This window comes from Lepidothrix coronata, unplaced genomic scaffold (assembly GCF_001604755.1).
Source record: "Lepidothrix coronata isolate B3197 unplaced genomic scaffold, Lepidothrix_coronata-1.0 Scaffold20, whole genome shotgun sequence".
In the NCBI taxonomy this organism is placed as follows: Eukaryota; Metazoa; Chordata; class Aves; order Passeriformes; family Pipridae; genus Lepidothrix; species Lepidothrix coronata.
Window position 1 is genome coordinate 3,705,010 of NW_016690200.1, and position 13,801 is coordinate 3,718,810.

The window sequence follows — 13,801 nt, forward strand, 5'->3', positions numbered from 1 at the left end:
CACGTAAGCACATGCTACACATACACAGCTATAACACACAAAACTCTCACATGCCTAAATACACACAAAATATACAGTGAAAGCAAGGACTATAGTTAGGGAAAAATACTTTACATATGTACAGAAAAAAATGCAGGAAGGAAAACCAACCCTTTCACTTAGAACAACATCAGTGCCAAATATCAGTCCCTTAACATGACTGCAGAAAAGAAATCAGATTTTGGAAAAAGGACTGTTTGTAATTTTTATTGCTTCTGGAGCAGTGACGTAGCAAGAGCCCACTGCTATAATTTCTCCCTTTTGTATCCTTAAAATAATTCCCACCTGGGGTGCAAAGAGAGGAAACGAAAGGAAATAGAAAATTATATTTTTCATGAGCTAATCCTGGGAGGCGAATGCTCAGGTTTCCATGTTTCTGGGCAAGAATAATTTAAACAAGAATAGCAATATTTTGTTATTTTTTGCACAATTGGAGTGTATGCTTCCAGATAACAGACAATTAAACTGCAATTTAAGAAGAGGAGGAAGACGGTATCTGATAGGATTCAGGAGTCCTCTCCTCTTAGGATTGCTGCATAGCTCAACACAGAATACTACAAAACAGACAGCCCAGATGCAAACCTCTTTGGAAATGCTGAAGGCAAGCAAGATCATCGGAAAAACAAACAAACTGAAAGCAAAGAGAGCACAACTACTGTACCTTTACTTTGGGGAGGGTTCTGACTTCTGTCTCGGAGAACATTAATCTGGTAGACAGCTCCATAAGGCTCAAAAAGTTCTTTTAACTCTTTTTCTGACCATGAACGGGGAATCTGTCCAACAAACATCTTAATGGCATCTGGGTCTGGTTGATCTGAATGATCCAAAGCTCCATTCATCTTGTTAGCTGTGCCGTTACTAGAAAGTGGAAAAGGAGATTGAAAAGAAGGCAAGTTAGGAGACTACGCAGTTTTCATGTGCACTAGATGCAGAAGATGATGTCAATTGGCACGAAGAAGAAAAAAAAATCAGTATTTAATTAATAGCATAAGTATTACGAACAAAAAACAATGCTATTACATTTTTCATTGAGTCTGGTTTTCTCTGCAGGCTGCTACTTAATGTCATTATATAAGACGAGAGCGGCACAACACAACCCGGGACGTTTGCATTTTAAAGCAGACGATAGTTGCAAATAAGTGCAGATTTCTGTCCATGGCTGTTGTAAACAGAACTGCAGTGAATTCTCACTAAACTGGCTACTGGCAGAAACAAGGCAGTGTGTGTGTGTGTGTGTGTGTGTGTGTGTGTTTTGTAATAAAGTCACATGAAAGGAATATGAAACACTTGGCAATCTGTCAGATGACTAATGCAAGATGCCAGCGATGAATCTGCAGATTGTGTGAAGCATCCATGTGTGCATCAAATTAGTATGATATTGCCTAGAATGGAAAACACTCCAGCTATGTGGCTGGTTGCTGCCGATTAGTTGCCTACGCTCTTTAAAAAGGAAAAGCAGTCTGGAGTGCTCCAGTTTAAATCATGTTGTTTATTGCTGCCATAAAAAAAAAAAAAAAAGAAAAAAAGCACAATTCAAAAAGAGAAGACAGTGGCAAAATTGCCTACTTTGTTGTGAAAATTAAAATACTGCTTCAAAAACTTTTTCTCCCTGCCAAAGGAGATCAAAATTTTGAATATTTTCACCCCCTGTAAATTCTTACCCTATCTGATATCCAGATGTACATGCTACATCCAAGTTCAAAACAACCACACACTTTTGCAGGGGAAAAGAACTTAGTAACAAAAAATAATTTGATCTGGGAGACAAATGACAGGCGATGGTTTAGGAAGGGTCATACTCTTATATGGAAAAGAAATAATTTTAAATACTGAACAAAAGAAAAATACAACCCCGCCTACCAAACTCATGTCACTATTGATAATTAAGGACAGTAGTTTCAACTAATTACTTGGCTAGAGTTCCTGTAAGTGCTGATAATTTTTGGATGTTTCAGTTTAAAGAACGAACAGTAATGAGATGCGACTTTTTGAGCATCCTTCCCATCTTTCCACCTGGGACAGGGGGGAAATGGTCTGTGTGCAGCAGTGTCAGAAGTTGATCATGGCAGAATTCAGGCATTTCAAAGCCACCTGCCACTTCAAAAAAATTTGGCTTTAATTACAATTTCTCTGTTTGATGATTGTTCAGGAGTGAATGCCCACCGGAGGTCTTGGAAGAGCTCAAAATCTGCACAACCAGATGAAAATCATATTTTACATGTGAAAAAAAAATAAATCTAAGAATGGCAAGGAGAAAACAACCCTGTGTAATTCCCCTGTCTCACAGCTATAACTGGTGTGAAGACAAATTATTTAGTTTCATGTGTTTCATCTCCTTGAAAGCATAATTCACCTAAACACATTAATATGCCCATATTAACTTTAGCACTTTCCCTGCTTACGGTGGAAAGGAGAAAGTTATATTAAAGACACATTTTAAACCAACAACAAGAAGTTTGATCATTGCTTGTGAAGTGTTTTTAACATGGATCAGCAGACAACAGCATTTATCACACTCATAAATAGCTAAAAATCCTGTTTATTCTAGTGGGAGTCTTGCCTGAGTAAGAGACTCAAAGATTTGGTCCAAACTTTTAGATCACATTTCATGCACAAATACCCTCTCAACTTACAAATGCTCTTCATTTTGAGTAAGTTCTACAGGTCATAAGTACACCTGGAGATATAATGATTTCTTAGAAAGTGCATTTTCCATACATACACAACACTTAAGCCAAAGCAAACCAACCATCCAAAGAACCATCTCCCCCCCAACCACCAAGAAACAGAAAAACCCTGACTGACTCACTTGAATGATACTCCATGGGAACAACTTTCAAGACTTTCAGTAAGCACCTACGTGACACAAACCTCTAGAAAATCACTCCATTATTTCTTTTGAATTCCTATTCCTTTATGTAAAACCCAATCTGTCAAAAAAAAACCCTAGCAGAGAGGTTAAAAAATCCCTGACCCATAGCTTAAAATAACCAGGGAAAATGCTTTCACATTATTTTGGACCTGCAAAGACAGGAAAAGGTAGAAGCTTGGTAAAGCCCTCAACTCTGCCCTGGCCTTGGTCAGCTACTTTTTTTTTTTTCAGAAATTGGCTTCACTTTTCATTTCATTTATACTCTATGTTGTTTACATTAACAAAATGAATTGAGTTCATTTTAAAATTATGCCCTTCATCTATTCTTTCTCTTGGATCCCTTCTCTAAGAAATTCATACATAATTGTTACTTCAGCCCAAAATTACAGCTAAGGTAGTGTTTAATAAAAAATAACAAGTTAATTCCTGTGCTTTTTCCTTTACCAAAACCACCTTTACCACAAGGAGCCCCACAATTTCCATTGCTAATCAGTCAATTTTTAGGAAACCACAAAGCCAAACACTTATTTGTACCTATTTTCTCGGGTTAATGACCCCAACTGCATCAAGTTCTTGCTTTGAGCTACAGATTTAGGCACAGGCCAAGATCTCTTCTAATCTCACAAAATGCTTCAGCTCTTTTTCTATTTTGTTGGAACCAAAATTGAATTGATCATATTCCTTAAATGCTTTATTGGACAGAGATGGTTAAAGGCTCTGATCCAGGAGTAGGCTACCACACGCATAACTCCAGGGGACAGGTTTTGTCACTCACTGCCTGCATTAACTTGGGCAAGTCATTAAAACTTCTCTGGACTAAATTCCACCATCCACTGACAGCTCTGTCAATCCACTAACTCCTGCAGATCTAGGAAAAAAAGAAGCACAATTTAAACTTTTCTTTATGATACTTTTCTACCACAAGGTAGGGGCTTGACTGAGCTGCCAACATTTTGGGGGGTTGATAGACAAGTTCAGGCCACAGAGAGGGCACTCATTTCTACAAGCACAGCTGGGCTCCTTCCTAAATTGCATTTCCTTTGATTTCAGTGCAAACTAAGGCTCTCAAGCACCTCAGAGGGATAATGCAAGTCTCACTCTTGGGATTTTGAGGAGCTCATGAACACTGTTGCAGCAATAACACTTCAGTAGCATCGTCACCCAGCTCCAGCAGTAGCTGTAGGATTAGAGCCAGTGCAGTCAAACTAAACTAGTGAATAAAACAACAGAGAGATAACAATGGAAAAAAACCACCCCAGTTTCATAGATTCTATGGATCTGATCCCTGCAGTGTACTTGAAAGTTCCACTGAGTAACAAAACTATACACCACACCTGCCTGATGGTTCAGTTGTCACAGAGCTTGTTGGGTTAATAAAAGATCCATTCAAATATCCTTGATCCCTTGCAAATCTCTGCTAAAGATGAATTCCCTTATCCTCTCCCAGTCTTCATCTTCACCCAATAGACATTACTGCTCTGCACTAAGACCTCTTGGTCACCAACAGCTGCAGGGTTTTTACCAACTTCTCCCTGCCAACACAATGACTCTCAGAGGAAGCGGTTTCTACCTTCCCCCATCTTCCCCTTCTCCTGTACCCAAGAAATAACAAGGCAAAAGAGAAACTATGTATAAAACTTTCCAAAAGAAGCAAAGTAGACCTTGTGAAAGTTTAGGACTATTTCTTGAAAGCACGAGTGTACAGAGATAGCTGTGTCTAGGGGACACTAATGAGAATGGGATCCCTTGACAATTACTGTCAGTACTCAAATGATGACATATATTAAAAAAAAAAGGGGAAAAAAATTCGATTATGTGGTTTGCTGGCTCTACATTGTAGCAGTCCTTCCCTCCATGGCCAATTTAGCCCATTGGACTCAGGGGTGACCCAGCACATCATCTTCACTGACAAGGTGTCATCTATATCGTAGAGAGCAGCCTGAGGGCAGAGATTAAGCCACTGAGTCGCTGGCTGCTTGTGGTTGCTGCCAGAGCATCTTCTCTCTCAATTTGTGCCAATTTTCCTTCTAATAACCTAACTACCATTCCATCATTTCAGCAAGTTGACAGGACCACTCCTGAGGAGCTAGAGATTGTTTTAATATCCCTGCTGCTTCAGCAGGAGCACCAGAAAAACCTGGTAGATGCCTTCTCTGTAATTACTGCAAGACTGCTAAAAGTGAACTGGCCACTAAGGACAGAGAGGGAGCCTTCAGAAACAATGTCTGGATCAAAAGGGACTCTCTTAAATTCATCACCGTTAAGAGCTTTGGTGTTAATCCACGTTCACTTCCATTAATGACCTCGGTGTCAAACCAGGTGCTGAAAAACAGCTGTTAACAGGGACCAAACAGATTTACATGAGACCTGTTTTTCAAATCTATTTTTAACCCTACACAGAACCTTCACGCTGTTGTTTTTTGGTTAATTCATGTTGCAACCCTCCTCCCATTTTAGTGGTTTTATCATTTTGCTGGGGATTTGCCTTTTTTCATGTTCTACGCTTTAAGACATCTGAGCCAACAGAACAAGAACGTGATAACAAGCAGGTTCTAAGTGTAAAGACAACTAAATCCACCCCAGCACTGAGGCATTTGCAGGCACCGAGGTTTTACGGTAATAAGTATTTACATCTGAGCCAAGGCATCACTGCCAGGATACCACACAAGCTGAAAAAAGAGACAACATCCGTTTGAAGGCCTCTGACTGCTATCAAGAGACACAACCAAGCATCACCTTACCGTACTCCAAAGATCATAATTGCTGGTTTACGAGCAAATTTTATCTGGAAGGACCCAAAAGGGCTTTATAAACTCATTGTTTAGAGAGGAATGACTTCATCATAAGGTGACAGACGGCAGCTGTTTAATGACATGGAGCATTATCGCACAACAGTTTCAGCCAGGAAGGGTAGAACAATACCGTACCCAATTGAAAACTGCAGGGGGTTGCGATTTATAGACACAGAAGGTAATTACCTACATTGGATTTTGGCCAGCAAAACAAGGGCCGGAACCTCTGACAAACAGAAAAAAGAAGCTGTGCAACATTTTTAAGCCGTAAATGACCATGTCTCTGTGGTTTTTTGGGGGGGAATAAAAAAAGTCATCTCCAGATGCTTTCTGGCCCATCAGCATTTTCACATCACGCTTGCTCAAAAGCAGCTCAAAGGAAACATGATGCTTCAAAATCATTAACTGCTTCTACTGTAGTGTCTTGTACAGTTTTTGGCAGAACTATTACACTCTAATAACGCTAATAATTATTATTAAGTAAGACATATCCAGAACTGCAGTTCCTAAATGACTCTGACATCATGCCCAACGAACAAAACTCATATATGGCAGGATGTTCAGTCCTATGCAGGCAGTAAAGTCTATGAAATAATTTTCCCCAGGCTTCCCTGCACCCATCGGCAGGGCTAACAACTGAGTAGCTGTAAGACTTGCAATCCATCTTATAGCCCCATAAAGCCTTTAACAAAGAGCTGAGCAATTCTTCATCCACCCAGCAGAGAGCAACCGCACTTGCACTCACACACACACTAACTACATGAAAATCCTGATGGTTTTTAATACCTGACATACAATGCTCAGATTTTATTCTTCTCAGCATCTAATAATACTCAAGTGCTTGTGTAAGCACTTAAGGGTAAATTCAAAGATGTTTTTTCATGTGCTGCCTCCATGTTGGCAGAAATTATCTGTAAAAGTGTAATTTTTCTTAAGACAATGGGTTCCTTTTTACTGCCCTGATAATTCAAAAATTCACAGTCATTTTCCTGGTGAAATTAGTGATTACTTGTAGCTCAGCTTTGCTAACTCTCTATGTATATTAGATCATACAAACCATGGCAAACCATTGTTAGTATAGGAAATAGTTGTTTTCTGATTAATTCCAAATTCAGTAAGTGTGATCACTTCAATGCCTCAAATGCAAATTTTAGGTAAGGTAAGGAGGAGGCATCTTGTCCCAGAGGAAAAAAGATTTGGAAATGTGATGGGAAAAAAAATTTCCTACCTTGAAAATGTTTTGACGGGAAGTAAATTTGAGCTGGGAGAAGAAGCAGCAGAGGCAAGTTGCCTTTCAAGCAGATAGGTCAGACTGCATGATACTAAGGGCAATATGAATTGGGAAAAATACCGAACAAAACGCATACTAGAGAAACATTACAAGAGAGCTGAGCCCACCTGAGATAAAACATGTTATTTCTTAGAGGTATACATGCAGATTCCTCACTACTATCACAGGAAGAAATCAAGGATACAAAAGGAAATCATAGTAAGAGCCACATTAAAATGCAGTTCCCTTTTCAGCTGTAGGTGTACACTGGAGCACATACCCTTCTCTGTGCTGTAGGGCTTCTTGAATTCCTAAAATCAGCCCTCAGTGTTCTGCTCACCAAAGCTAAACATTCACCTCCAGTGGCTGGTGCCTCTCCAGGTGGTCAGCCTCTGTGTTCCTGCACCCCCTCCATTACAAGTTTGATTTAAGGCTGGGGTTTCAACCTAAACCCTGGATACTCCTTGCACACATGTTTAAATCTACCAAATAATGTTGTTTTAATGTCCTGCTTTCTAGAACCGTAGAGTTAACAACAGTAACTTTGCCAAAGCTTTGTACATGTGTTACATCACACCTTCAAAACCCACTTACGTGCAAACACATTTAAAATAAAAAAGTTCTTTGTGTCTCAGACGTGTCTCAACTCTTACTTCTGCTGTATGGACCTATCAAGCAAATTATTTTTTAGAACATGCACTACTGCTTAATGATGTGTATGTGCTGTGAGTGGAGCAACTCATACAAGTTAAAATATATGTAAACAAGAGTGAATGAGTGCAGAAGTGAAAGCAAACAGGGAGGGGAAGAGGTTTGTTATTTTAGTCTTCTATTTTGGAAACCAATTAAATATCATTGCTAGTTCATCTAATAGCGGAAGCAAACAATTAAACACACCATCTGCACAGATCTGAACTGGGCAGCTTTTTGTTTATGCTGATAAAACTTACAATGGTCTATTTTCAGTATATTTAAGGATTTGCCTACAGTGGCTTACAGACTTTACTAAACTGACATTAGTAGAAGCTCAACAGCTAGTGACAGACACCTGCCCTTTAATGGCTGAAGAAAGCAAAAGCCACCCCACCCTACCCCACCTTGACTTTTGGATTTGTTTCCCCTCTTGTTCAAGTACGGATAAGGATCACAAATTTCTAGGGATATGTGATAAGATAAAATAAAGTGCCTGAAGATATAAAATAAGAGGCTATGTAACCTCCAAGTTTTGTTCTTCCTATAGGCTTGGGAATATAACTAGTTCAAGGTTTGATGAGGTCTACCAAGTGATAATGTTCTGCAACATAAAGCTCAGCTTAGGCAACCACCCAATAATTAATTTTTGCTCTCAGGGCAGAACTCGTTCCATATATTAAACTCAAACAAGATTGGTTCCGACTTCATCAGGTGAAACGTAGGTGCATTTCTAAGAAAAGTACCACAAAAGTTAAGATATAGAATCACAGAATGGTTTGGGTTGGATGGGACTTTAAAGACCATCTAGTTCCAACCCCCTGCCATTGGCAGGGACACCTTCCACTAGACCAGGTTGCTCAAAGCCCCGTCCACCCTGGCCTTGAACACCTCCAGGGACGGGGAAGCCACAGCTTCCCTGGGCAACCTGTTCTAGTATCTCATCGAGCTTATAATAAAGAATTTCTTCCTAACATCTAATCTAAACCTGCCCTCTTTCAGTTTCCTGTGTCTAAACTAACTTGTATCATGGCAAGTACTGCAACTTACTGTTCCACTCTTCCTGTGCTCCTCAACAACTTTTTCATTTGTAATCTCTCTGGGCAGAGGCTGACCTTTTGCATTAATATCTGTGCGGTGTCTAAAAGGGGCTTTAATTGCAAAGGGGTTTGTTCTCTCTGTATCACTGTAAGCCGGACAGTAACACGAGAGTGCACTTATGTGCTTGAACAATTACATTATAGTTTTGGAGCATCGATTGATACAATTTTTCACATGAAGCTGAGACTGAAGTAGCTGACTGCTCAGTATTAATGGTGTGGATTATTAATGTCTTGCTTTACTGATTACACACATTTGCAGTGAAGCAAACTTCTTTCTGTGTGGCAGGAAACATTTATCGGTATAATTTTTTAAAAAAGCACAACAGTATTTGATTACACCCAAATGCTTATATATTTGTGACATGTCAACAACTGAATTAGAATAGCACCAAGCTTTTAAAATTCAGGACACGTAGGACCATCTGTTTTCTTGTCAACAACCTCAGTCTCTCTCTCCCCATTCCAAACACTTACTGCTCCAAATTTAAAAAGTTGTTACTCAATTCCCTTCTTCCTTTGCCCTCAAAAAAACTTCAAAGGCAGCAGTGAAGACTTTAAATATTTATTTTTTTTTTTACTTGATAATTAATGACGTGACTATTTCAGCAAGTTTTATACCCAGGCTGGCAGTTACGTGCAAGTTCTTATGAGGTTTACAAGGGCTTATCTAGTTTATGGCAAACAGTGTCCTGGAGTTGGAGGGATGGTGGGTATGGGAAAGGTGTTCTGCAAAAATTAGTTTTGAAATGCAGCCATTTCTGTGGGCTAAAATCAACCGATTATTGCAAGGAGTAATTTAAAGTCCAGTGTTATTCCAAGACTGGCATCCACATGTGTACACACATGCTCAGACCCAGCTGAGCTCCACAAAGTGCAGGGAGTGATTTTTATGGGCCCAAAAGCCACGTCCAAAGAGAGGGAGGCCAACAGCTCGTGCCTGACACGACTACTTTACCTAAATAGCTTCCTTAGAAAGGGAATGGATGATCACAGCCCTGCTTGTGTTAAGGGCTCAGCCAATTCTGTTTAGCCAGTTTTGGTTAGATCTCAAATAGACCATTAAAGCAAGCTGTGACATTCAATTTTCTTACTTTAAACAAAAAATCCTATCAAGCTCACCCATGCTCCCTCCTTTTACATATCTGAACGCAAGAAAAGATTATTGTCCAAAGCGTAATGCAATTGTGATTTCAACAAGTTGAGCATCATTATAGCAAAATCCCCCTCAGCTGATTCTTTTTTTTTTTTAAGCCATTTCTTCATTTTTTTGACACCACATCTGGCATATAGAATACAGATGATCATTTGTTTATATATCTGTCTAAATGCCTTTTCCAAACACAGCCAGATGGAGCCTTTCAAAATCAAATTAATTTCAGATTAATTCACTCTGGACCCACTCCAGTTTCATGACTCTATGCTTTGAGGCACCATCTAAATTGATTTAGAGTCACGAACTTAAGAGAGCTCAAGTCCTTAGGTATAGAAAAAAGAGATCCTTCTTGCATACTGAAAGAGTCAGCAAATCAAAAGAGTCCATAATTGTAAGTTTTGGCTCCTTCAAAAAAACCCCCAAATCAACATAGGAATGCCTTAGTCTTTATAGTGCCAAAATCATATATAAAAAGGTTCACATTTCATCCCAGAAAAATCACTCTAGAATTTACATCTTCAATGCCTCCCTTGCTGAGTCCAATAAAATTTATTGCTCTAATTAAAAAGGAAAATAAAAAAAGCATTGCTCTAAACCTTGCAATAAGCAGTAGTCATAGAAAGATAGGAGACAGGTAATAAAAATCTCCACTGCAAGGGATTTATCTAAGGAACTATAAACAAATGTAGCCTGCAAACACTGTGGGCTTGCATACTGTCAATCCTCTGTGGATGCCTTTATTATCTCACTTGTTTCAATTGCAATTTGGGTTTCCATGGAGATGTAACAGTCAACTCTGGAAAATTATAAGATAAATGTCAGGCAGTGATAACGGTGTTAATGAAGCTTCATTGACAAGCAGAACTATGCTTCAAGTAATACGCATATTTCTATTAGCATATGTATAACCTGTCCAGAAAAAGAAAGGAAAAAACCCCAATAACAGGGAAAGACAATATTAAAAAATTAAAATTAAATTGTGTATACAGACGATGCGAGACACACGACGGAACGTTGCATCTATCTGAAAGCACGAATTCCTAACAAAAACAGAGGAAGATGTGGATTCAAAATTTAATTGCCTGATTCCTCTTCAAAAATCTTTGCACTCAGCTCTCAGGCTGAAAAGGCACTCTGTTGACACGCGCAGACACCCTTCTGCACGGTGTGGCTCTTGTTCCCTCGCAGCGCGAGGCTGGGAGGATCTGCTTCACCAGGCACTTTGAAGCGTGCGATTCCATAATGCGCAGATCCAGCTGCAGCGAGCTGTTAGAAAGATGCCGACCTCAGTGGAAACACTAACAGCCTACACACAAACACGGCCCCGGCTACGGGAGCTCTCGGGTGTCGGACGTGCTCGGATCAGGGCGGCTGGTCCACCACGTCTTGATACGCGATGAGTTAAACGTGATACTGCCGGGGCAACCACCGTGGGCACTTCAGGTGACAGCACGGTGTGGTCTTGACCTGCTTCTGCGCTAACCAAGCCTGTAAAACCTGGAGGAGCCGCCAGTCAGCTGTGAAGGGCCGTAGCTAACTTTTTTTCTTTCCACAGATGGAAAGGTTTTGGTGAGCTGGAGGTCAAAGGGGTGACAAAGCTGATTTCTGCAGCACAGAGGGAAAAGCAGCCTATTCTGCTTTATTTCAACAAATCAAGGTCTTTATTTGGGCAGGATGAACTTCCACCATGCCAGGGGAAGGAGTTTGGCTATTCCTGTGCTTGATGGTTCATGCTGGCGGTGGAAGAGGGCAGGAGTGGGGCAATCCCAACCCACAGGACAGCATGGCAATTTTTGCAGGTGGATAAAACGTGCTAAGATGTTCAGCACCTATTCACGAGGTGGTATTGCCTCGTGAAGGACAAGCAAGAGGTACTAGAGGTTGGTCCCATCTCTTCTCACCCCACTTTTCAGTCTTGGGAATTTTAATCCCTTGCCTGCCTTCTAACTCTTTCAGGTAGAATCAATCCTCCTGTCTAGTGCCTTGGAAAAGAGGGTTCTGGTATTAATCCGGTGTTAGAGGGGCTACAGGTACAGTAAAGAAGCTGAAAATCAGGATCAGGCTTGGTTCAGTGGCAGAGGAGGGTGAAATCTTAAACTTACAAGCAAACAAAGAAGAAAATCTTTATCCTTCCCAGGGCTTGAGGGTAAAGTATGTGGGCAGGCAAAACTTTGGGAATTGTGGGAAAGCTCTTGAATGTTACTGGGATGAATAATCTCATGAAACTGTAGCTCAACTGAAGATCTGCACGCAAGGCAGGAGACAAACTGGCTTTGCCATTTAGATGGAAAATACAGGAGGGGAGTAGGCCTTTAGTAAAGGAAAACAAGAATGATGTCTGGAAAACACTTCCCAGTTCTTCAGGGAGGAGTCATCTTTGTCCACACAGGTTTTTGGGGGAAGAAAAGCGAGTTGGAAAAGTGCCCAGTCTTTCTTCAGAGCAGACTTCAGCTCTGATCAGATTGCTGGACAACAACAAAATCAATAGAAGTGGGTTTTTTTGGAGTTGTATTACAGAGAAGCTTACAAAAAATCTAAAAGCTTCCTTCCCTTTTCTGAATCTTTTCTAACTACTCCTCAATACAACATACTAGAAAAATCTAAGTACCTCATTAGATTGCTACTAAAATGTCAATAGTTAGAAAGTGATTTTCCCCAGTGAGTTTCAACATACTTATAACTCACTCTAGTGATTCTTGGGGGAGGGGGAAAACCTCTAAAACCTAATATTAGTGGTAGTTGATTCTATGTAGGAGCACAAGTACTTCTACCAGCTTTGTGGAAGACAGAATAAAGAGTAAAACTGGAGCCTGGCTTCAGCTTCAGATGGGCAAGTTGTACATGCTTCTAGCAGCCCCAAAGGGTAGCAGAATGAGGTCCCACCAGACATACCACTAACCATACACGCAACCACGATACGTAGATTAAAGAAGAGAAACTGGATGCGAAGGCACAACGCTCAGCAGTTTTTAATGAAAAAAACACTTCTTGTGCTGGCTGGAAAGCACTGTCTTGTATGCACTGCAAAACAGGCCAAATTCTCTTAATTTTTCACTTGTTGAAATCCCTAAATTCCATTGCAATGTGTGTTCTAACATCTTCAAAGGATTCATTTTCCTTTGTAATTTTGGGTTACCAACAGTTATACTTTGACATCCAAAGAGAGAGCTGTTATTTAAAAGGCTAATAGCACCGGTATACAAGTAGTCAACAACAAATCTGAGTTTTTAAAATAAACTCTCACTAGAGTATAAGATTTTATTTAGTCTCTTTTTTTTTTTCTCTGTTATTGCAAAAAAAGTTATTTTGCTCTGGTGGTTGCATTGTTCTTTTGAAGCTCACAAGAAAATAAACAATTACACATAATTAGGAAAGGAGCAACTCCCCCTTTAAAGACATCATTCAAACAAACAAAATGAGAAAAACTGGTTTAAATTTTCCTAATAAACATACCACAAAAAATGCCAACAAAAACATGCCCTAACACAAACAGTTCCCAAGTCATATGGCAGTCATTTATGGGGACACTTCTGTCTTAAAAGATAGATCTCCATCTCCTGAGTTTACAGGGCACTTTGTGTAAAAGAAGCATGGGGAAAACAGGAGAGAGCTGCCATTTAGATCTGTTTTGCCAAATGGAAAGGAAAATACAGCTTGAAAAGTTGCCAAAACCTATGTTTTTAAGGTCATCTTAAATACCTCTAGCAGGAATTTAAAAGGATAACTTCTTAACTGTACACTTTGGACAAAAGGTTATCCCGGTGGGTTATTATTTGCTCTGGAGGTTTCATTCACAAGCAAAAATGAACCCAGGTCTTAGGGACTTGCTGGCACTTTTACAAAAGAAGTGGGAAAGGAGGAGATGGGGAAAAAATAGGAATG

General features: G+C 39.9%; 1 protein-coding gene across 20 annotated transcripts in view; it reads right to left on the minus strand.

Annotated features, from left to right (window-relative positions):
• CELF2 (CUGBP, Elav-like family member 2) overlaps positions 1-13,801 on the minus strand; it is a 556,743-nt gene that overhangs the window by 133,720 nt on the left and 409,222 nt on the right. For 19 of the 20 annotated variants that reach the window (XM_017807758.1, XM_017807750.1, XM_017807744.1 and 16 more), the window contains one exon: positions 701-897. In XM_017807758.1, coding sequence (XP_017663247.1) covers positions 701-878 — 178 coding nt within the window. In that variant the 5' untranslated portion in view covers positions 879-897. Of the gene's footprint in view, positions 1-700; positions 898-1,059; positions 1,234-13,801 lie in introns of those variants that run through there. The other variant, XM_017807759.1, reaches the window with a different exon arrangement.